The 25,488-nt window shown below is 34.3% G+C and overlaps 1 protein-coding gene across 3 annotated transcripts in view; it reads right to left on the bottom strand.

Moving 5' to 3' along the window:
* Positions 1–625: 625 nt before the first annotated feature.
* LOC130051756 (vesicle-fusing ATPase-like) overlaps positions 626–25,488 on the bottom strand; it is a 28,517-nt gene continuing 3,654 nt past the window's right edge. For 2 of the 3 annotated variants that reach the window (XM_056154344.1, XM_056154345.1), the window contains 20 exons: positions 17,751–17,852; positions 16,529–16,628; positions 16,212–16,330; positions 15,905–16,050; positions 13,629–13,678; positions 11,842–11,930; positions 11,569–11,711; positions 11,275–11,341; positions 10,893–11,025; positions 10,514–10,588; positions 10,300–10,390; positions 8,537–8,611; positions 8,127–8,410; positions 7,297–7,453; positions 6,620–6,753; positions 3,324–3,390; positions 3,118–3,197; positions 2,766–2,962; positions 1,771–1,822; positions 626–1,534 (listed from right to left, as the gene is read on the bottom strand). In XM_056154344.1, the coding sequence (XP_056010319.1) occupies positions 1,466–1,534; positions 1,771–1,822; positions 2,766–2,962; positions 3,118–3,197; positions 3,324–3,390; positions 6,620–6,753; positions 7,297–7,453; positions 8,127–8,410; positions 8,537–8,611; positions 10,300–10,390; positions 10,514–10,588; positions 10,893–11,025; positions 11,275–11,341; positions 11,569–11,711; positions 11,842–11,930; positions 13,629–13,678; positions 15,905–16,050; positions 16,212–16,330; positions 16,529–16,628; positions 17,751–17,852 (2,230 nt within the window). In that variant the 3' untranslated portion in view covers positions 626–1,465. Of the gene's footprint in view, positions 1,535–1,770; positions 1,823–2,765; positions 2,963–3,117; positions 3,198–3,323; positions 3,391–6,619; positions 6,754–7,296; positions 7,454–8,126; positions 8,411–8,536; positions 8,612–10,299; positions 10,391–10,513; positions 10,589–10,892; positions 11,026–11,274; positions 11,342–11,568; positions 11,712–11,841; positions 11,931–13,628; positions 13,679–15,904; positions 16,051–16,211; positions 16,331–16,528; positions 16,629–17,750; positions 17,853–18,695; positions 18,798–25,488 lie in introns of those variants that run through there. The other variant, XM_056154343.1, reaches the window with a different exon arrangement.

The following is a 25,488-nucleotide window of genomic DNA, read 5'->3' on the forward strand; positions in this document are numbered from 1 at the left end:
CATTTTTATTCAGTAATCTATACAATGTTCATCACCTTAGAGTAATGAATTTTATATAAGGTGTTATATACACTGTAAACATTCTAATTATCGGTGTTATATACACTGTAAACGTCCTAATTATCGGTGTTATATACACTGTAAACGTTCTAATTATCGGTGTTGTATACACTGTAAACGTTCTAATTATGGGTGTTGTATACACTGTAAACGTTCTAATTATCAGTGTTGTATACACTGTAAACTTTTTAATTACTGTAAACGTTCTAATTATCAGTGTTATATACACTATAAACGTCCTAATTATCGGTGTTATATACACTGTAAACGTTCTAATTATGGGTGTTGTATACACTGTAAACGTTCTAATTATGGGTGTTGTATAAACTGTAAACGTTCTAATTACTGTAAACGTTCTAATTATCAGTGTTATATACGTGTTGTCTAATCATCATTATGATTATTATGTTTGGAATGACTCTGAATTCAGTATGATGTTTAAATGTGTATCATGTTATTAAATCTGGGTCATGTTAAGAAGGTCTGGAATGTTTCTAAACTCAAGTATGTTATTTTGTCCATGACTTTAGAGTCATGCCATTACTTTGGGTCAAATGTCACAGCATATGTGTAAAGGTTACATGAACCACTTCTCTTTATTATGTTGTCATTTATCACATAATAATATGAGCATTGATTTCATTTCACACCATTCGGAATGATCTAAATTGTTAAAGTTTTATATTGTCATCTGAACATGTGAACATCAGTTACATTTAGTTCTGCTTCTAACATCACAGTGGCATTATTTTTTGCAATATATACATCTTGAGAACATTTTGATACATGTACATTTTATGTTGATGCTGTTCTAAGACAAAAACTTTATTTCTATTGCACTTATTGTCTAACAAATGCTATTTTTCTATACATCAGCATTTTAATACCTGCAACACAGAATTCATTCCAATGAAACAATTCTTTAAATGACTTAACCAGTTTCCTTTATCATCCTACAAAGACAATATTGTACTTAAGATCACAACATCCAATATTCATTACTCTGTGTCTACAATGTACAAATAAAACACTCCACAAATTCCTGCTTAACAACCAAACCTAAATTCTGCAATACTTTCTTTTAAGTTATCATGTACAGCTTTAAGTGACTGCTTCCTCTAGTGTGAACACTAGGAGAGGGAGTTCAAAGTTTTAAGAAATTGTGCCCAATCCTTTTGTCTTTAATATCTTGACAATAAAAAAATATGCTCCATTCAGTGTAAACACTACAAACTTGCATATAATTACAGGTTCAAAACTGCTTAAAAACATTTTTAATTACATGCTAAAACATAATAAATAACTAGATACCATTTTCACTAAACCTGTCACAGACTATAGACACAGTGACTGTAGTTTATTCTAAACACTAACAAATGATAATTAAATTTTAACAAAGATGTCTCTACATTTCTAGTCCACCTTCCTCTTCCAAAACACACAAAAATTTGGGGATTCTGTGTGATTCACTGATCTGTAAAGTATCATAATTTATCAAAATAAATATTGTTAATACAAATGCCAAAAATTCAAAGTAATCACCAACCATTTCATTAGTGCTATCTCTACTTTTTCAAAGATGCTTTAAAAAATGTGCCTGTTTTACAGACCCACTCTGAATGGCCTGTAGGTCTTCAGCACGAACATAAATACTAAGAACCAATAAAAGTATGCTCAGAGTGTTATTTGAAATACTAAGCCAATGTTTACCTGTCTTGACATTTCTATGAGAACCAATAATTTCCTGATTCCAATCCACAACCTGTGAAAAAAAGAACATATTTGAACATGCATGCACTACAATTCAAAGTCTTATAAATAAGCATTTACAAGAAAATTATGTGACAATCTCTGATAACAAGAGGAAGAACGCTGATGATCCATGTCACTATTGGTGCTCAGTACCTGGGTGTAAACAGATGGAAGTTCTCTACCCATGTTGACATAATCGCATCGTCTTTCATTTCTATGCCTTGAGACTTATTTCCCTTGCCAACTCACATAATTCAATCAAATGCGTTTTCCTATAAATGGTTGTGGAGATTCCTTTCTTAGAAAGATATCATTTATATGCAGGAACTTGATTGCAATTGAAATTTTCCATGCTTGTTTACTTAGTTGTTATTGTAATACAGAAGTGACATATGCCCTACAATTACATTCAACGCGCAAAAAAAGTCAGAGTGGATCCATAAATCGAAAGTCCTGTATTGGCCCTGCAGTTCTGGAGAAGTCATAAATGTTCAATGTTTACGAACTAATAGACAGACAAAATGTGATAAAAAAAGTTCACTTGACCTTTCAGCTCATGTGAGCTAAAAAGTTCACTCTGTGCAACTTGGAAGCAGTATCAAGGGTATGAAGTTTACTTTTCTGTACTATACACAAAATGTCTTTTAATTGATCAAAAATTACATACCAGATCATCATATGATCATTAGAACCTACCATGGAAATTTGTCACCAATTTAATTATGATTCCTACATGCGCGAGAAGTGTTGTATAAATTGTTTCACTAACTTGACCGCTCTACCATTTAAGTTGGTCTTAAAACATTGAACTTGCTGTAGACCAGACACATTTTCTATAGATTTTCTCTAACGGTCTACCATTAATTTCACACACTAAATACAATGATTTTGTGTTTGCTTAAAAGCACATTACTCTACAAACTCATAGATTAGATATTGTATTGTGCATGCACCTTTTGCCTGCAGTTTTTCTTCTTAGTATTTCCAATTCATTGCTGTTAAAAGCATCCACATTTTCCAGGACTGCCATTAGATGTTCACTAGTAGATATATTAGAAGCATGAGTGATTGTACCAAATATCTGAGCCATGTCCATTTCCTGAAGGACATCTTTTCTACTGGTAGTTCCAATCACCAAAAGTTTGCGACCCTTAAAGGAGAAATAATTTAGGACTTAGTTCTGCAAATCATGTGTCGTGTATTTTGTTGGAAAACTATTTCAGACAATATTATGAAAATTTCAAACACAAAGTACAATACATGATTTTAAACTACTGCAATGATGCAGGGCCAACCATTATCTACCTTTGGTGGTGTTTTCTTTAATAATACCAGCAGAGCCTGAAGGACTAGATTAGAGAATCGAGGACCAATAGGAACATAATCTGAAAATCAAAAAGCATGCATGGTTAGCGATACTAGTGACTTGTATGTCTAAAAGATAACATGTAGGTTCATTGCTGATATTTTTGTTTATATTTATATATATATATATATATATCTGTACATACCTAATAATCTTTCAATGTCATCAACAATAATACAGCTAAGAGGAGATTTGTATGCATCATCAAACATCTGTAAATAGATAAATCCAAGAAATAAACTCACAATCTAATGGGGCTATTAAGGGTTCTGCATTTTGATTGCCTAATGTACTGTAGTTGAAGGTGGTTGTGGTTGTGACAGTGAAGAATGACACAGCCAATGTACTGTAGTTAAAGGTGGTTGTGACAGTGAAGAATGACACGGCTAATGTACTGTAGTTGAAGGTGGTTGTGACAGTGAAGAATGACACAGGGACATTGAAACATTTTGTAAAATAAAGTAAAATATCTGTATCTCGAAGTTCAAGGGGCTTCGACAAAACTTCTGAGATATCCAGGGGTTCAAGATATCCAAACTTGTCTTTCTGTGAAATGACTTTACCTATGTTTCTATATGTTCATTTGATGCACTACACTTGCACTATGAATAACAATCATGTCTTCTGTTATTTTTATCCCAGTAATAAATGAATTAAAAGTTGCTATAGCAATTCAAAAACATTGCTGTTTAATTTTTTCTATAAAACATTCCGTTGTATATTCATTTTGTATCTAAATAAGTTTGCCGAGATATGTTGTTGAATGATGAAATATTCTGTGCCTCTTTTTATGTGCAGCTGTCATCTTTTAAATTGTTGAATTTCAGTTCACTTTGAACTGCGTTTTTTCTATTTTCTGTGTTAATGATAAAGCGTATATTATCAAATATGTTATCCTTTTCATTATTATTAACTTCATGTGCACTTTAAAAATCTTTGTGTATATTCATTAAACTTGTTTTAAAATAACATAGTTTGTATCATTAAAAACAGCATCCATAATATCAGGTGGGTTTATTTGTAATTGGCCGTGAATTTAATCCTTTTATGTACGAAGACTACGCGAATTACCCAAGTTGTCTTTAATACCAATTACTGTGCAATGGAACTCTTAAGGTGGGGATTAATTAGCAATTGCCCATTCTAATTGATGTGAACAGCTGCAAGCGAGTATGTGTGAAGTAAAGAGACCAGGTATGTTCAGCAGACCACAAAATTGACTGCACTTCAAGATAAACCGGGTGAAATTAGAGGCGGAGACCTTGATGACACTTCGGTATAAGCGGGTTATTCAAGATATCAGGAGTGTCTAAAATCATTTATATCTGGATTATGGCTGGGACAGGCAATCGACTTCGACATACGCAGGGTATTCGAGATAACCCATATTCGAGATACAGATATTTTACTGTATTTTATAGAAAATCCTTGATATTACTGAAAAGCATCACATACAATACTGGAACTCAGATAGTAGCGTTTCACTAAGAATACAAACTAATGCGATCATCTCTGTTATTGCATATGTGCAATCTAATTGAAATTAAGCATTATATACAGTGAGTATGCAAGCAGATCTAACATCTAATTCTAATTAGATTGTTAAATTGGCATACGTGTTAACTTCAAAAAGCTACATGGAAGGAAATCTCTTTCTCTCCAACTTTTATTTAGAGGAAGATTTCCTGCAACGGCCTCTCTCGACCTCATCTACCCACCCACACCCCACAAATCAACAGTCATTATATATTTTCAAATCCCTATATAACACTTACCACTAAAAATAAATAAATAGGAACAAATTCTTAATTTCATTTTCGCCTTAAAATTTTTTACGTAATATTAATAGGAAATATATCTCGGAACGTCTTAAAAATTATTCAGTTCAGCAGATCCAACACCAAAGTATCTACTTGTAAAGCGTACAAATGTTCAGCACTCATTTCTTCTCTCCCTAAAAAATATTGCCTATGATAGCATTTTGAATTTGTAAGTAATGGTATGACAATGATAACTCGTGAGAGACTCAATAGTATGTATGACTTCGTATATCTCTCCCTCTACTGGATATTTACCCAATGTAAACAAAAATATGGTGACTAAATTTGAGAAATAAATAATGAGGGAAATCTAGAGGTATAGAAATATGCTGGGAGCAACAGATTTATTAGAAGGTTAAGCTTGTTAGCATGAGACTGCTGCATAGATCAGAGCGTGAACAGTATGGGGTTACGATTAGAGGTCATTCATGCTGGCGTAACATCCACAATTGTTATACACTTTAATTTTTCCTACATAAAACTAATATATGATTTAGAACCAACATTTTAACTGTTAAACCAACTCTCACACCCGTGGATTATTGACCAGTCACCAGTTTACGACTACGACTTCAGACAACAGATCCGTCCTCGGGTCAAACAAAACAGCTGTTGTCCTCGAACCCAGTCAATAACTGTATACTGTTCATTTTAATTCAACAGAAATTTTTAGGTTGGTTTTACTTGATGCATTAATCACTAGTACACTGCTAAATAAAATGGGAAAATAACCATTCCTAATCAAACAAGCATTCTGAAAGTAATGCATAAGCAATACATGTCCCCTACCGGCACCCCCATTAATTGACGACTGTACTAATATTCGAGGAAATATACATTTGATGTTGTTTGACCTTGAACTGTGACCAGATACATTGGTACCATGTTTACCAGTGTTGAATTAATTTAATGTTTTGTTGTTCATACAGTTGATGCATGAAGTTTTATCAGGGATGAAATAGTAGTCTTTGCACAAAGTAAGCGGGGGAAATATTTAAATAATCGTGCAAATGGAACACAGAACAACACAGCGATACAACTTCACTTCAATACTACTTACTATCAACTGTTTGAAGGCAAATTTCAAATACCCGATACTGAAGGAATGCAGAAAATTGAGAACTGCAGACACATCAGATTTTGCTTACAGACTACATAAAAATACTCGCGCAAGTAAAAGATTTGATATATATTTTCATTGATATGTTCCTATTGTAATTAATGAGCTTGAAATGTCAAATCAATGAAGCATTTTTTTTCTTCCAAAATCTGCGATCGTGGCTTGTTGACTGCCTTTATTCAGATATCCTACTTTTACCGCATTTCTATCTGAACACAATCCCGATACCAATGAATAAAAAATGTAAAATATAAAAATTCTTTTTAAACTTGTCCATCAAACGTTATGAAATTCGAACTTGATCTGTAGTTTGCCACTCTGAAACTACACAGCAAGTTTCAAATGATCAATGCAAGCATAACGGGAAAAAAAGTCTGCAAAACCAATGAGACTGACTGACAGACAGAGGAGATATGGACAAATGGAGAAGAAAGCTTTAGCCCCCATTAGTTTTAAAACCAGTAATAATTCCATGTTAAATGGAATCTCATTGTCATTTACCTTCTTGATGGTCTGGCACTTGGCAGGTTCTGTGAAGCCAATCATGTTCTCTGGGCTGATAACTTTGATGAATGGGAAGTCAGAATTTTTGGCTATCTGTGCTGCCAGAGATGTTTTTCCACTATGAGGTGGACCTAAAATACATATAACTGAACTACATGTGTATCTGCTTATATACCTTGGAAAATTTACTGTTTTTGGGGCCCATCCAGCCATACAAAAATACCTGTCTAGTGTAATTTTAATTTTTAGGTACTCCCATACATAATTTATTGAATCATCGAATCATTACTGAAATAACAATGCACAGATTAAGTTTGTTAAGAAATATCGAAAGGTTTAGATGAATTTGATTTTTTTTTTTAAAAACCATCTTTATTGATGGGGATGCCATGTTTCATTCATGTTTTAATACGCAAGCTCACTCATGGGAAACCTGAACTGAATAAACAGATCGATAAAGACGGGTCAATATCAAATAAAGAAAGTTAATTCAAATAAATGTCAGGAATTTCACCGGAAGCAGAGTCGAGTTTTCATTCTGGCTGTTAGAAACAAAATGGATGATGTGAAATAAAAGTCTGAACTCAACAATTTTACATTCTTGCAATTTGAACAAAACCAGCCAGACCATGGAATTAAGTACTCACATAAAATAAGGAATCTACAGAACTGACCTTCAACAAGGACTGTGACCAGGGGTGTAGTTGTAGTAGTTTTGGTCTGAGAAATGAGAAGGTCCCCATCCTCTAACACTCTCTGAACAGGATCTCCCCAAGTGATGATCCCATTGCCAATATATTTCTCAAACTCCTCTTTACTGCTGCCAAATGCCTGAAACATATTAATGTAAATTCATATTTTGTAGGATAATAAATCATAATATCTGCAATTGAAGAAAAATGATTCTATTGCATTTTGCAATATGGTACATGAATATTATAAAGTAACTCTACAGGAAACTAGATGTGTCGGCACAACACGAATACCCCCGCCTGCAGTCAAAGGTAGGAAATCCATCGAAGTATAGCATTGAATGTGGTATTCAGATTGTATGTTACACACATTTAGTACAATGAAGAACTCAACAACAATCCTTTATATGTTTTAACAGCCATAAAATAAATACATTAATTTTTCTACGTTAAAGGGGCACAACTCCTTCAAAATAAACAAACAGGAACAAAACTCAAACGCAATCTATAACTCATCAATATACATCTGCATACAAAAAAATCAGTTCAATATCTCCAGACGTTTAGAAAAAAAGTGCGGAAAACTGGTCCAAGAATTAATTTTTCTAAGTTAAAGGGGCACAACTCCATCAAATATCAACAAACCAAAACAAAAATCAAACTCGGTCTGTAACTCATCAATATACACCTGCACACAAAAAATCAATTCAATATCTCAAGGCATTTAGAAAAAAGTCCTGGTGTTGTAGAAGGACAGACAAAGGTAAAACTATATGCCCCGGCCACTTTGTGTAATACATTATATAACTTACAGGAGAGCAGTCATGTTCTAGAGCATGCATGAAGTCTTTCCTTGTGATAAACAATTTCTCCACGGCATCTGGGTCCACTTCCACAGTGTTTGTAGCTTTAATTAGTCTGTTCATGGCTGTTGACTGAGCTGCCTTCACCAATCCTTCAATTTCAGCACCACTGAAATTCTTAGTGAGAGCAGCCAGTTCTTCTATATCAACATCAGGAGACAATTTTCCATTTTCTTTCATTGTCGTTGTGTGAATGTTTAGTATTTGGACCCTACCCTTTTCATCTGGTAAACCTGAAGAATACAGATTTTTCTTAGATAAAACTGCTACATGAAACATCAGTAATCCTTAGGCTTCTGAAGTTCCTGCATTTAGCAAATTCAAGCATTTCTTACAATAATGTGACTACAATTACAAACCAATTTCCATTTGTACTTCTAATCTCCCCGGTCTCAGTAAAGCTTCATCAATCATGTCCTTTCTATTGGTCATTCCTGCAAAATTTCATAAACTTAAACCAAACAAGATATGATTGTAATCTGCAGATTATAACATCTCCCCAAGTACTGGCTGTGTAAAAGTGGGCTTTTTCTGAGAACTACTGTTTTCCCCCCACATTAACAACCCACTTGCACAAAAGAGATATTGAAATAAAGTGTGGAACATGTCTGTTAATCATTTAAGAATATGTTTATTTACATTTTCATCTATTTTATAAGAGTAAGAAGTCAAGGTCACTGGAGTCACTTGACCTTGATAGTAGTTTGTTGGTCACAATATCCTTTTATCACATCTGAAGATTCAATGTCTCTATCGGTTTTGGTTCTAAAAGTAATAGTTTTTATGATCAAGGTCAAATGTCAAGGTCACTGGAGATATTAGTTTGTAAGTATCGGGATGGTCTACCCATGCTGAGGTGTATATTGGACCATGAGGAGCATGTTTTGATGGTAATTAATTGGGAAGATGGATTTCAAATTGGCATATTCTTTACATAAACGTGAACGACAACACCAAACATTTGGACATTCCCGAATGACAGCACCCAAGATATGTAATAGGTGCATCAAATTATATTTTTTCAGTTATATATCTAAATCATAGAGATGTATTATAAAATTATAGAGGGCCTAGTATTCAATAGACTTTGCAATATGTAATTTGCATAAATCTGTTACTACATGTAATTAGTCTGTTAAAATTTTAATATTGAATTTGATATTAGCAAGTAAATTGACAATAATTTATTTTATATTTTGATGACTTTTTGTTTTTGTTTTGGAATTACAACGTATTTCAGATGTCATGTGTAATTTTGTTTGGGAACTTCGTGGCAGAGAACTCCTTTTCTGGTTGAAGATTGTTCCACCAGCAAGGCATGTTTACAGACAGCAAGATTGCCTCTGTAGTCATACCTATATACCTATGTTTTAATTTAAATTTTGATATCTAGTCCAGTCATGTTACATGTATGGTGTAAAACGATGCAACTTTATTAATAAGTATTGTATGTAACTTATTGTTGGGGTGATACATTAGTGTATCTTTAACTTTTTGCAGAAAAGTTGACAATTTTAATAAAATAATTATGTATACATGTATTTTTCAAAGTATGTTTATTGAGTTCTGTTGAAATTAATGGAGAATAAAAAAGAATTGATGTTGTGTTAATATATGATATATGTACAATGATTAGATTGACATTTTCTTAGAAAAGACACAAATTTATTTTTACGACAAATTGTCACAAATTTAGAGTTTTAAAAAAAGGTTGACAAGCACAAAATCCCTCATAGGGATTTTTAAAAGTTGGCATGTATGCTATCAGCCAACAAAGTTTGAGTGGATCTGTTAAAGCACTTTCATAAAATCGCGTGGACAACTTCACCACTAAAGAAGAGGAATATTAAGAAAAAAATATAATAAGAAATAGAGCAAAAACATTATGTCCCCGACACTATGTGCTCGGGGACACAAGAACCTTCATTTGGGAGACTTAATAATCATGAGAACATTAAATACATATTTGCTCAAATTCTTACTTTTAAAAGAAATAGACATCTCAAATTTAATGACATTACAGTTGCTTGCTATGATGTTTAAGGATGTGCGATTTTGTGGTTATATTGGTATATTGTGATACGTTGCTATGATGATTTTGTTTTAGTGTATGGTGTTGTACCTATAACAAGGATGTTGTTCAGCTGATTCACACCATCAATCTTTGACAACAACTGATTCACCACCGTATCATGGACCCCAGTGTTTCCAGCCTGTTTCAAAATAAAATAAAACAGATGCAAAAAAGCAGATGTATTTCAAACATGTCTTTGGGATTTAAAATGATACAGATATGACTTCTGAGGAATTTTTTCATATAACAAGGCAATACACACCACAGATCCTCTAGATTTGCAAATGGCATCAATCTCATCAAAAATAATGATATGTAGTCCACTGTGAAGGCCACACTGAAAAAGAAGACTTGATCATTTATATTCATTTAACACTTCTCAACCAAAAGCAATGACCTCTAGTAATTTTTTAGGGCAATTTAGTGAGTACATAAATTTGGGAATAACTACCCTTTGCTATTTCCTTTTAAATAGAAAGTGCTCTTAATTGATTACTTGCTCGACCACAAAAACAATGAACACTGGTGTTCAATAAATAATAATGAATCCACGGTAAGCATGAAGAGCAATTAGTCCTCATTATGAGGAAACTGTTAAAATTAGAAAGGCTGTCACAGAGTAAGCTTCTAGGTTTTCATACCCTTTGTTCTTCTTCTTCTGCTTCAGCAAAGAGCATTCTTATGTTTTTCTCTGACTCTCCAACATATTTATCAAGAATCTGTGGTCCATTTATTATCTTAGGTTCCCTGGCATTTAGCATTTTCCCTATTTGTCTGTTAAGTTAGAAAAAAAGACATAATAAAAAAGTTAGAACACACAAGACATGTCAGGTACTGAAATTGTAACTGCCTTCTATAAACACTAACCAATGACAGTTTGTGGCACCAACACTGAAATGATTGTTAAGATTTCATATAACAATGTTCTACTGCATGTATTTTTTATTTTAGAACAAAAATATCAGATCATTTCTTCATCATGATACTATCTTACTAAGTTTTACTTAATGTATGTTTTCTTACCTGGCCATCAGAGTTTTTCCTGTTCCTGGAGGACCAAACAGAAGGATACCCTTTACATGCTTCATTCCTGAAATGAATATTTTATATCATCAATCAAGATCAGTTTTAAAATCAATAAGAAAAAACAGGTGGAATCAAAATTATGTCCCTTCCTGGTATTGTCAATTGATTCCGTGTCATTTAAAACACAACCTAAGGACCAACAGACCAAAATACATTTTTATTCTTATTCAAGTTCTTGCAACTTTAATGTTATGCACATTATAATAATTAACAACAAAAATGACAGCCTACCTAACTGTTCTATAACTTCTGGCGGGAACACACGAGAGGCAAAAGCCCTCCTGAAGATTGCTGAGAATTCATTGTCCAAACCTCCTATCCCCATTTTATTGAAGTCCCAGTCTGGGTTAATGATGGATGTAAAGGCCTGCTTACTACAGACAATGCAATCTAATTTTATATGTTCTAATTAACATATATTTTCATGCAAATACTGGAAAATTTTAATATATTCTAGAAATGGTGTGATTCTTAACGTTTACATTATTTGCATGGTATCCTCACCTCTTAGATTTTCCGATTAAATTGATTGTGGAGTTCTCTACTTTTTCAAACACCACTGCAGTATTGGGAGTTAGCAAACCCAAAGGAGACTGAAAAGTAAAATAAAAACAAATTATGAAAGAAATAGTAGTCAGCAATGCAAACTGAAATGTAGAATACAGTGGAGCCTCGTTAATCCGGACACTTTGGTTCCCAGCAAAATCGTCCGGATAAATGAAGCATCCAGATAATTGAATCGCATATTTTCTATCTTTACATAAGTAACCAATATGTGCCTACTTTATTGATGCATAGTGAATTAAACACATTCTATCATTGGATTTGACCATTTGCATTAGTAAATAAATTATGATAATGTTAACATTTACATGCATTTCAAAGCACTAAAATTTAATGTACGTGTTCAGTGTATTTGCCTGTGCTTACATTGTACATACATATGATCCTTACAAATAAATATAGAAAACTGTGTACCGTATGCACTAAAACAAATAATGAAGCACTTTATGTAACTATAAGTAAATAAATCATTAGTAACTACCATAATCATTTACACTTCAAACATTTCATCACACTTTTACTTCTTAAAGAGGTCGGTAATTTCCATCTGTCACGATTCACGGGTTTGGTGGTCTGTTAAAACAATCTTCATCGTCCAAAGTTGATATAAGAATTTCGGGATTATCATGTCAGTTGACAACATTCTTTAACCAAAATTCAATCTGCCAGAGTTTATATTTCTTATTCTATAATTATCCAAGACAATATCGGGAGAACAAAATCATTTAAGCTCGTAATATCAAGACCTACTACTGCTTTGATCTAGTCACGCGCACCTATTATTTTCATGATGCGATAATAATGGAACAAAACTCGGGTGAAACTAACATTACAGGTACAAACAGAATTTAATTGTCATTTTCCTTAAAATGGTAATTTTCTCACTTCTACCCAGAGTTAAAAAATTCGAAAGCAATAAAGCTCTACAACATCGTAACAAGAATCAATGGTACACAGGTGCATTCTACATGCGTGACATTCTAAACGTTAAAACCTTATACTACATATACATGTGCATGAACATACATGTATATTTCACGCCAATCAACAGTATAAAATCCAGAATCTAGAAGTATAATCTACACTCTTTAGATTTGAAGAAGCCGATATCAATTTACGAATCAGCATAACTGACATGTGTAGCAGTTAAAAAAAAAAAAATTATCATTACGGCATGATGTTTAATTTATTAATACTATTAGGCTATTGATCAAGACTATAAAATAATATGCTACAGATTTATTTACAAAATTCAACACTACACGCAATAACGATCTTATGTGCGAAAATTGGCAATGCAATGTCTCGATCGGCACGTGCTATCTAACAGACTTATCATCACACACCACCTAATTGGTGGGAGGTGTTGACAGGGTACAGGTAATCACTTCAATTAGACAGTGTGGCTTGTTTTCTTTATAATTTACGCCTTGCTAAAATTGTCCGACACAGACCTTCCCTAAACAAAATTACCGTCCGGATTAACGGTACAATTTTCAATGCATTATAACGTTTTGTAGTAAAAAGTGACCGTCCGGATCCGGAACGCGAATTTCCGGATTAATGATTCAAAACAATGTATAAAAATTCCGTTCCCTAAAAAAACCGTCCGGAAGGTGAAGCGTCCGGATTAATGGTGTCTGGATTACCGAGGCTCCACTGTATATCCCTTTTCAAATAAAATTTGTATCCAAAGTATACAATCAATTCATCGTGTGAAAACTTACTCTCTTTTCAGTCCCAGAACCACCATCCTTCATTTTGGTAAAGTCAATCACTGTAAGAAAAATTTACACAAAACTTCATTTATAATAATGCCTCCTTCTAGTTGTCTACTACGTATCTGTTAACTAATCATTTTGGGCATATATAACTCTTAAAAGGTTCCTTAAAGTGCACTATGTCAAAACAGTAGTTCAATGTTTGCAATTCAAATTCATGAGTTGGAATGATCCTGAGATCCCACAATCAGAAGACTTTCTTGCATTGGAGTGATCTTAACATTATATATACCTGAGCTAACATGTTTCAACTGCACAGAAACTAAAAAGAAATCATATGTATTGTGAGACAAGCATGTTTTATATATTGTGAACTTTCAAAATAATGTTTTGTTTGTATGTTGTTTACATCCCATTTGAGAATTCTTCACTCATGTAGTGATGTATTGTGAGACAAGCATGTTTTATATATTGTGAACTTTCAAAATAATGTTTTGTTTGTATGTTGTTTACATCCCATTTGAGAATTCTTCACTCATGTAGTGACATCACCAGCCCTAAGTGAAGTGCCATAAATTTTGACCCATGCATGGCACTTACAGTCATGGCAGTGAGGATTATTTATCATGGCACTTACAGTCATGGCAGTGAGGATTATTTATCATGGCACTTACAGTCATGGCAGTGAGGATTATTTATCATGGCACTTACAGTCATGGCAGTGAGGATTATTTATCATGGCACTTACAGTCATGGCAGTGAGGATTATTTATTATGGCACTTAATTCCTATAATGACGCAAAACCCCTATTTCTAAAGTCACATCCAAAATATTTGTGACTTTCACTTTAACGCTAGGTGCTTGGTGAAGGAACAGTCACTACTGTATGTTAAATGTCTTAGGTCTGACACAGCATTAGGATCAAGACTCAAACCTAGTCCTTCCTGTCGCAAAGGAAGTGCCCAAACCCCTTGGTTACCATGACAGTTCTAAACAATATCTATCTGTAGCTTATTTGGAGTAATTTCTGAAACGAATGAAGAAGTAATGATTGAGTATGATGCTATAGAGCACATGGTCAATGATGAGCAGCCGATTTAGTAAGACAGTCAGTTTCATAATTATAACAGTATAGCATTTTGCATGTTTGGAATGTGCACCATGAGTCAAATCCCTAACTATGTACATTGAAAACATATACACTGAATAAGTAAATATTACAATTTTTCTATACAATGTACATTGTATATAACTCCAATACAATTGCATATAAGGAGCTATACTCTACATCGTCTTAATGGCTGACTGCCTTATAAAACATGAATGAAAATATAAATATCAGCAATATTTGTCTATTCATTCAAAAATGAGTAGCTCAGTAGGTTAGCACGTCCGACTGCTGTACTGTAGATTGCGGGTTTGAGTCCAGCAGGGGTTTTGAATTTTTTTCAGATTGTTTTGTACTATAACTGCATTTTTTGACAAAATAAAGTAAATTTGAAAGTTTTCAATTTCAAAATATTGTTGCACATATCCTTCACTTTTCATTCATATCAATTTCTCTGGTGTAGTATTCCTCCTTAGAATTTATTTCATATATATAGCTTTATAGTGTTGAAGAAAAAAATCATAAATTGATTCCTGATAAGAATAACAAACACCTCAGATCATAAATCATGCATCAAACAAAGCAAATTCCTCATCCAAACACTAGATCCCTAATTCAGCTTGGAGCCATGGATTTCCCAATTTTGGTTAAAATGTCTTCCTTTTACTATGTCCTCAGTGTGGATGTTTTATATCAGGAGTTAGGAAAAAGATTTTTAAAGAATACATTTTCACTGTATGATCCTTAAAGACACATGAGAGGGTGGGGACATCTTTTATAAAAATGCAAATCTGTCATCAAATATGTTACTTCATTTTCTCATTACATATCCAAATCTTGGCCTCAGTTCAACTTTGATACCCTCTATCTCTTTGACTGTGAGGACCAATAATTTTTTACCTCCAATCTCTTTGACTGTGAGGACCAGTAGTTTTTTACCTTCTATCTCTTTGACTGTGAGGACCAGTAATTTTTTACCTTCTATCTCTTTGACTGTGAGGACCAGTAATTTTTTACCTTCTATCTCTTTGACTGTGAGGACCAGTAATTTTTTACCTTCTATCTCTTTGACTGTGAGGACCAGTAATTTTTTACCTTCCATCTCTTTGACTGTGAGGACCAGTAATTTTTTACCTTCTATTTCTTTGACTGTGAGGACCAGTAATTTTTTACCTTCTATCTCTTTGACTGTGAGGACCAGTAATTTTTTATCAGCAAACTGGAAAGCCAGACTTTGACCTTCTGTGAAAGCCATATTATTGAACTGCATAAGGAACTCAGCTGCCATTTTGTCTGTGTCATGTGGATCTGAATTAGCACTGAAAAAAAGAGGAAAATGCAAATCTGTAGTACCTGTACATGCACTGCTGAATACTGAAATTATCCACACTTGATGTTAATTATGATACATGTACTACATCATAGCCTGGGTCTTCAAATAAGAGAATGATTTAGTTAACGAGTGAAAGTAAAACCATACTTTTTCTTTTGAAGAAAGTCCACCTCTAACACAACGGTCCCTATAGTATCCGTCTTGGAATTGAACTTGAAAGCTTTCACTGTTAAGTCTTGATTCAAAGAGATGTTTGCCCATCTTCTCTGGAGAAAAAAAATCCAGCCATCAGTACATCACAACCATTCTGCAACTTTACATTGGGGGCCTATATGGACCTGATATTTATTTCATATCAAAATGAATATTGATACATGTAACTGTTGTCCATGCTCCAGGAAAGAAATAGATAAAATAGGGGGGGGGGGGGGATGAGAAAATATTATAAATCCCAGAATGCTTACTTGCATCAAGTTGAACCCCACATATCCAGATTGCATACGATCCGAGTTCTTCACAGAAAATACAAACTTCATGTGTGGAGTTGTGAAGATCTCTACATGTCTGCCAATAAATCATTTATTGTAAAGTGCTCGATCAAAGGCATTTATGATATGTATTTATCACACAACAGTACTTTTCCAAGGTTCATAACACAGATTCAGAAAAATGTCATGAACTCGTAGCACAGGTTCATAACTATGCAAATTAGGTAGGTCAATCATTCATGCACCACATAAACAAAACAACATGTCATCCTTTGAAATTGTTAACATTGGCAGTAAAAGACCTTGTTTTGTCACCAAGGTTGTTCCAAGAGGATTTTGTGTCTTTTATGAAGTGAAATTAATTTCAAGTTTCTTCAAACCATGACATAGCGACAATGTCTCAATCAAATTAAAAGCAAAAAATTTCTGTGACATTCGGGATGTGAAATAGACAGTAAATTAAAGTGTGCGTTTAATGATAGTTGTGTAGTAAATAGAATCTTACACTCATGCTTATGACATATGAAATTTGTTACCAGATTTGAGTATTTCCCTCGCCAAGGCTTAGGAAGTATTAAATCTGGTAACTCATTTAATAAATTTCATATGCCATAAGCACTCGTTCAAGATCCTCCATATGCCCTCCCCACATTTTTGCAATTGAGTGTATCTCAGGTACATCAAATGTGTGTGTTGTTTGTAATACAATTGAGTGTATCTCAGGTACATTAAATGTGTATGTTGTTTGTAATACAATTGAGTGTATCTCAGGTACATTAAATGTGTATATTGGTTGTAATACAATTGAGTGTATCTCAGGTACATTAAATGTGTGTGTTGTTTGTAATACAATGGAGTGTATCTCAGGTACATTAAATGTGTGTGTTGTTTGTAATACAATTGAGTGTATATTGGGTACATTTAATGTGTGTGTTGTTTGTATTACAATGGAGTGTATCTCAGGTACATTAAATGTGTGTGTTGTTTGTAATACATACAATGAACCTGTACACATCAGTTTATTTATTTCAGTGAAATCCTTTAGGAAACCACCATTTGTTTCTATACACTATACTTGTTAGGAAATTCTGAATAACTTACAAAGTTACAAATTCTTTTCCACATCCTGAACACACATTATCACTGTATGCATGTAACTTGTATACACAGATTAACTATGTCAAAGAAAAACATATACCTGCATTGTTGGTCATCAATGTCCCGAGAGGAGGTGACAGCAAAATTTGTAGTGGACAATTCGTCCGTTGGACACTTTCCCGCTTTCATTGCCATCTTCAAACTACAAGGAAAGAAACTTTTGTTGAATACGGCTCTTTGATGTTAGTCCAATGTAGGTATAGCATGCTGACACTATACTTGTATTTACACAGCTACAGTTACACAAAGCATCAAATTTTTATTGATTACAGTAAACAGTGAAGTCAAAGACAGCATTAAAAACTGTCCATGGGTATTGATTACGTGTCACAATGTGTTAAGCATGCCGCATCATATTTTGCCAGCACAAAACTTTTCCTTTTTTTCCACAGTATAATCTTTTTTACCCATTTCTATGCAGCCCTTGAGGGAAAAACAATAACCAGTCATATATATATGACAAGCTACATGTATACTATGTTTGTCCAAGATTTCATAGATTCAGGCAATGTATTGATTCCTCACTAGCACGGAATCTCCAAGTGGCGTATGGCATTTCTCATTCAGTATGATGTACAAGTAATGTACAAGTCGGCTTCCATCAACCATGTCAAATATTAACAAATTCAATTAAAAAATTCCACTACCTAATGATTAAAGTTAAAGTACCATTAAACTTCTGAAACTGTATTAAGCAAATCTATAACCTCTTACAATAATAATCCCATTCTTTAGTAGATATTGAACCATATTTGCTGCATAAAACTTCCCCTGAATACCAAGCTGCTAAATTCTATCAAAGAAGCTCAAAAGCCCTCACATCCTCAAACTGGCTAGTACAGTATCTTGCTGGTCTAGAATGGATGTCCATCACCTTCTACACCAACAAACTGCAGTATGTGAATGAGGGCAATTTGAAATTAAATGGATCCCAGCGAGCAGATCAATTTATAGAGGACCTGTTTTGTAAATCTCTGCTTTATACCTTAGATAATGTGTTTCAATGTTTATGTCATCTGGGGCCTTAACTTCACTGTATGTGTGCATTGACTGCTGCTGTACACCATTGTTTTAAAACATCATTACAAATGCCTATAGTGGAAAAAGAAATGAAAATCAACTACATGTAGTGTTAATTGTAACAGGGACCGTTACAGATGCCCCCCCCCCCCCCCCCCCCCCCCCCCCATTTAAAACATAATGTCATTTGTTTTAGATAGTTCCATTACATAATTCAATACACATTATATACAGTAAAAAGTTTACCTTATTTCATTCATTTATCAGAGAGCTATATAAGTTAAACATTACTCAATCAAAATCAATCCAATGTGCATGAACTTCTTAGTCAGTAACTTTCAAGTGTCTCAGTAAATATATACAGTATCATTTTCATAGCAATCCATTGATAAACAAGGAATTTATAGAAGTTTTAACTATTATCCAATCAAAATTAAGCACATATGCATGCGGGATAGCTGTGATTCTAACAACACTCCTAAGTGAAGCGTTTTAATATATAGCTACATGTATATCACAACTTTCAGATCATTTCATTAAGAAACAAATCTGTAATAGAAGGATAACTAACATCCAATCAAGTACTTGTGAGTAATTTGACCAAATTGATATATACAAATTCAAGATAAATTTCAAAAGATTTCAATGAAAAATGAGGAAATAAGAGTGAGTCCAAAATAGGAGGTCCAAAAACGATGCATGTGCATGTACAATCAATCATCTTACATTCTAGGTTCTTGTAAGATGTACCTTTGATGTCAATATTGCTCCATTTTTGTCATTCAGTAGAGACGTACAAGTATTTTAACTTCAACAATTAATCACAGAAAAATCCCTCTGAGCCATTCACTATTCAGAGAGGATGTAGACAAGGTGATGTTTTATCACCATATTTTTCTTTGTGCAGAAATTTTAGTGATTTTGACCGGGAATTTTAAAATGTTAAAAACAAATGTCTTCACAGCTCCCCAAATTTGCTCCAAATTAAACCCCCTCCCCTTAATCTACTGCATGGTATGGAGGAGAAAGCAGGAGCATAGACATTATGAAATGCACTTTGTGCATTGAGGAAAATGATAGAGAAAAGAATCACCATCGATGTGACCAATGTCACTGTTGTATTTGATACATAAATAATGACTGCTATGCTGAAGTACCAGATGGAAAGTGAACATACCTTTGTACATAAAAAAACCCAAGAGGCCCACAAGCCACATTGCTCACCCAAGTCACCTTGACCATGCCATGGTTCAGCTGTTGTGATTTTTTAAAGATTTTTTTTATCAAAGTTTTTTTTATTAATCTTATTCCCAAGAAAAATGTTGACCCTATATTGTGGCCCCAACCTAGCCCCGAAGGATCACAACATAACAGAAAATGAATTCACATAACACAGAAATGCCTCAACACCAATATGACTAACATGATCTTGATGTTCTGGATAAGACCAAGGTCACAAGATCATAGATCACGGTATGATATGAAGACCTTGCAATAAATAGGAAACATTTTTATTAAAAGTAGGTCAAACTTCCAGGTCAAGATCACAAGATTTACACACCATTGCATCACATGAAAGGTCTTTCAGAAAAAAATGTATATACAAAATATGAAAGCCCTATCTTAAAGTTCAAGAGATGTTTTTAAAGATTTTTCCTATACATCAGCATACAACACTTCAATCCCCTGTTGTACCACACCCTATCCCCAGGGACCATGAATTGCACAAACTTGGATCTACTGTTTGTCAGGAAGCCTTCGTGTAAATTTGCAATTTTCTGACCCAGTGGTTTTTGAAAGATTTTCTCTATATACTCGAATGTAAAACTTTGATCCCCTATTGTGACCCCACCCTTAGTAACCCCCAGGGGCAATGATTTTAATAAACTTGAATCTGGATTATGCCAGAAAGCTTTCGTGTAAATTTGAACTTTTCTTGCCCAGTGGTTCTTGAGAAAATTTTTTCTAGATATCAGCATGTAAAACTTTGATCCTTGATCCCCTATTGTGGCCCTACCCTACCCCCAGGGGCCATGATTTGAACAAACTTGAATCTGCACTATGTCAGGGAGTTCTCATGTAAATTTGAACTTTCCTGGCCAAGTGGTTCTTGAGAAGATTTTTAAATGACCCCACCTATTTTTGCATTTTTGTGATGATTTCCCCTTTAAAGGAGGCATGGCCTTTCCTTTGAACAAACTTGAAAGCCCTTCACCCAAGGATGCTTTTTGCCAAGTTTGATTGAAATTGGCCCAGTGGCTCTGGAGAAGTTAACAAGAGGCCCACAGGCCTTATCGTCACCTGAATACTAGTGAAAAAGTATCACTACTTCCATGGGCTATGAAATCTAGAAACAATTTCCTGTTCTGAATATCTTAGCTAAATTCTAATGTTCACCAACAGTATAAAACAAGATGTGTTCTTAAAACTTCACTGCCCTAAAAAGTGCATACACTGATGAAAGGCTTTAAATAATAGGTGTATTAACATTAAAACATCAAAATTTATGACTAATTTGGACTCATCCTAAAGTCATAACCCTGGGTTGTGAAATTCACCATTTTTTGTACATCCTTCTCTGGTATTCCTAAGTATGCATTTAGATTTTATACAGTATCAGCAAACTTACACATAAATACTATATACTAAGTTTGGCCCCACTCTGGGGTCAAAACCCTTACTCGCCAGGGGAAAATCAAAGAGGTATAGCGCACTTGGTATGCAATTTCGCCTACATAAATACCTTTTTCTTGAATATCATTTTTTACAAATATTCTGCTATACAATGTCAGTTTATACTTGTGTTTACCCAAATTACTTAATAAAGATATCGATATGTTGATAGTATATTTATTTGATAAGCATAAACATCACAGTGATTATATAGTAGATGTAACGTAATGGGCATAAAAAATTGCAAACTGTTGCAAAAGGCCACCTTAAACCAGAAATAAAACACTGAAGTTGTTTTACCTGCTTATGACTGTATATAAGTCCGTTTGAGGAAATTTGGTTTAAGGTGGCCCTCTTGTTAAAAATGGATAAAATATGCAAAAATCGTTCTCAAAATTTACCTTGAGATTTAGCAGCCTGTCAAAAGTTAAACCTTTAAACTTACAAGCCTGGGTGGCCTAGTGGTTTAGGTGCTCGGTAATCTTACACTTAAACCATACATTCCCCGAGTTCAAGTCCAATATTTTTCCAATCTATTTTTTTTTTTTTTTTTTGCTTTTCATTTTTTGGGGTCGTTTTCTTGAAGGGGGGGGGGGGTAAATGTGATACATATATAATAACAAATATTAGTCATTTTCATCATAACTTCTAATATTTGCAAGTTACGACTTAAAGAAAGGGAATTTATTCCGAGATCATTGTAGTTCCGCTTGTTTACACTAACATGTTCCTGTGTGCACAGGAATTTCAAACTGTAATGTGGCTGACGAAAACCTAAACAAATACTACAAGAAAAAGGACACAAATGCACAGCATGTAATAAGTAAAAATAAGTCAAGGGAGGAAAAGAACTGTTATACAGTTTGACTTCTCAAAAAAATAAAAATAAATAAAAACTCATGTAGCAACTGTCATATGATATTTAGGCAAAGATAAACACTCGAATTATCAACCAAAGGCAAATGAACTGATGATATCTATTAAAGGCGCTGCAGTCATGTCAGAACAGTGAGTTAAGTAATGCCATATGTAAAAGGGTTGTTGTGTAATATGAATGCACAGGTCTATGAAAATATTGTACTGTTCATCATTCCAAATAGGGAAATGGTTTATTAAGTAAAGAAAAGCTCATATAAATGTCAGTAATGCTAAACTGCGGCAGTTATTTATCTTGGTTAACGAAACATCAAAAACGTTGGCCTTATATTTAAATATAACACGCCAGTCTATTATTGGAAACCGGTGTTTTCCATTTAGATTTCTGAGTCGGCCGTATCGTCAGCAAATGGGCTATACCTCTTTACAAGTTTGGTAAAAGACTACCTGCTCTATCCATTTAGTTTCAATTTAGTATCAAAAGCACTAAAGAAAATGTTATTTTAAGTGTTTTACACATAAACACTATATAACAAGTTTGGCCCCGCCCTGGGGTCAGAACCCCTACCCACGGGATCATGAAATTTACAACTATGGTAGAGGCCTTACTGCTCTACGTCACTATGCATTTAGTTTTTCATACATGTGTGTGGTTCTTTTGAAAATTGGTAAATTTTGGGCAGCTTTTGCCCCACCCCTAGGGCCCCAGGGGTGTTGGAGTCCTGAAATTTACAATTTAGGTCCCCCTTGTCCCAATGATGATTCATACCATATTTGATAAGAATTGGAATGATAGTTATCAAGAAGAAGTTAAAAATGTCTATTGTTCACACATTTAATAATGACCATTTTGGCCCCACCCTGATACCAAAACCCCTACCCCTGGATAAATCAAATTTACAATTTTGGTAAAGGACTACCTGTTCTTTCTAAATATCTATTTACTTTCAATTTAGTATCAATAGCACTATTCCTGCTCTACATCACTATGTATTTAGTTGTTTGTTTTTTTGTTTTTTTTTTTATACATGTGTGTGGTTCTTGAGAAGATTTTTGAAAATTGGTCAATTTTGGGCAGTTTTTGCCCCGCCCCTAGGGGTGCTGGAGTCCTGAAATTTACAATTTATGTCCACCTTGTCCCAATGATACTTCATACCAAATTTGAAAAGAATTGGACTGGTAGTTATTAAGAAGAAGATAAAAATGTTCAATTGTTAACGCACGACAGACGACAACCAATTGCAATAGGTCACCTGAGTTTACTCAGGTGACCTAAAAATGTGAAAAGTTTACAGACAGACAGACAGATGGACAACAGGTGATCAAAATAGCTCAATTGAGTCTACATTCATTACTTCAATGGTTTTATTCCACATTTATATCAACCAATCGACCACAAAAGCAAATGCTACTGTAAAATCAATACCAAAAATCTCAGCCTCCAACTCATGACAGAAATGTATCAATTCCTTGTAATCAATGAAGTAAATTACTAGCTAGCACCACAAAGAGTTCATTCTTGGTAAAAACGACAACTTGACTTTGTCAGTGGAAGCTATCGCAAACCACGTGGGTCAAGGCATTATGTGCGTCTGAATGCTAAATTTGATTCAGTATCGGTGTTTCCTGACAGTAGTGAACTCATCCTCTCAATGCCTAACGTAATATCAATTAAATACTGCACTACATTTATGTTTTTGTGTATTCTCAAAGAACTTTTCTTAAATATAATCAGCTGAAATTTAAAAATTATAGATTTTATATGAAAGTCACCATTTATTTATTAAGGAAGGGAATACTTATAGATGTTATATTACTCAATTTTAATCTTTAAATTATCACATACAACATTAAATTTTGTTATTAGTGCATGCAAAGATCCATTCAATAGCTGGTCACTTGATATAGTAGCGGTGAGTGGTAGTGGAAATGCAAGGTTGGATCGATGAACTGAAGAATACCCCCCCCCCCCCCCCCTTAACAATTTAAGGGTTTGGGTAGAACTGCTTTTCTTGCTAACTAAGATTTTTCATGTAAATATAATGGCACTTTTTTCTTCATTTGTTTCCCACCCCTCAACTTTCAAAAACTACGCTAAAATGTGCCTGTACTCACTATATCTGATAGTAAACAAGAGATATTTGTAAAACACATATGCCCCCCATGGTGCAAAATTGAAAAGGGTTATACACACACACATCATTTGATTGAGAGTAGTATTATCAATTCAAAATATTGAGCAGACAATATCTTTCTATGTCAAGAGTGGATTGACCATGTGACCTAAAAATCAATAGGGGTCATCAACTCCTGAAGATGTACCAGTGTACCAAGTTTGATGTCTGTCAAGCAAAGGGTTCTCAAGATATTGAACGGACAGTATATTCCTATGTCCAATTTGACCCTTGACTTTTGACCATGTGACCTTAAAATAATTAGTAGTCATCTTCTCCTGAAGATGTACCAGTGTACCAAGTTTGATGTCTGTCAAGCAAAGGGTTCTCAAGATATTGAGCGGACAGTATATTCCTATGTACAGTTTAACCCTTGACCTTTGACCACGCGACCTCAAAATCAATAGGTGTCATCTTCTCCTGAAGATGTACCAGTGTACCAAGTTTAATGTCTGTCAAGCAAAGGGTTCTCAAGATATGGAGCAGACAGTATATTACAATGTCCAGTTTGACCCTTGACCTTTGACCATGTGATCTGAAAATCAATAGGGGTCGTCTTCTCCTGAAGACGTACCAGTGTACCACGTTTGATGTCTGTCAAGCAAAGGGTTCTCAAGATATTGAACGGACAGTATATTCCTATGTCCAGTTTGACCCTTGACCTTTAAACATGTGACCTCAAAATAAATAGGGATAATTTTCTCCTGAAGATGTACAGTGGACCAAGTTTGATGTCTGCCAAGCGAAGGGTTCTCAAAATATTGAACGGACAGTATATTCCTGTCTGTTGTGACCCTTGACCATGTGACCTCAGAATCAATAGTGGTCATCCTCTCCTGAAGTCGTATCAGTGTACCAAGTTTGATGTCTGTCAAGAAAAGGGTTCTCAAGATACTGAGCAGACAGTATATTCCCATGTCAAGTTTGACCCTTGACCTTTGACCATGTGACCTTAAAATCAATGGGGGTCATCTTCTTCTGAAGATGTACTGGCGTACCAGGTTTGATGTCTGTCAAGCAAAGGGTTCTCTAGAC

The sequence above is a fragment of the Ostrea edulis genome, chromosome 2, assembly GCF_947568905.1.
Source record: "Ostrea edulis chromosome 2, xbOstEdul1.1, whole genome shotgun sequence".
Lineage (NCBI taxonomy): Eukaryota > Metazoa > Mollusca > Bivalvia > Ostreida > Ostreidae > Ostrea > Ostrea edulis.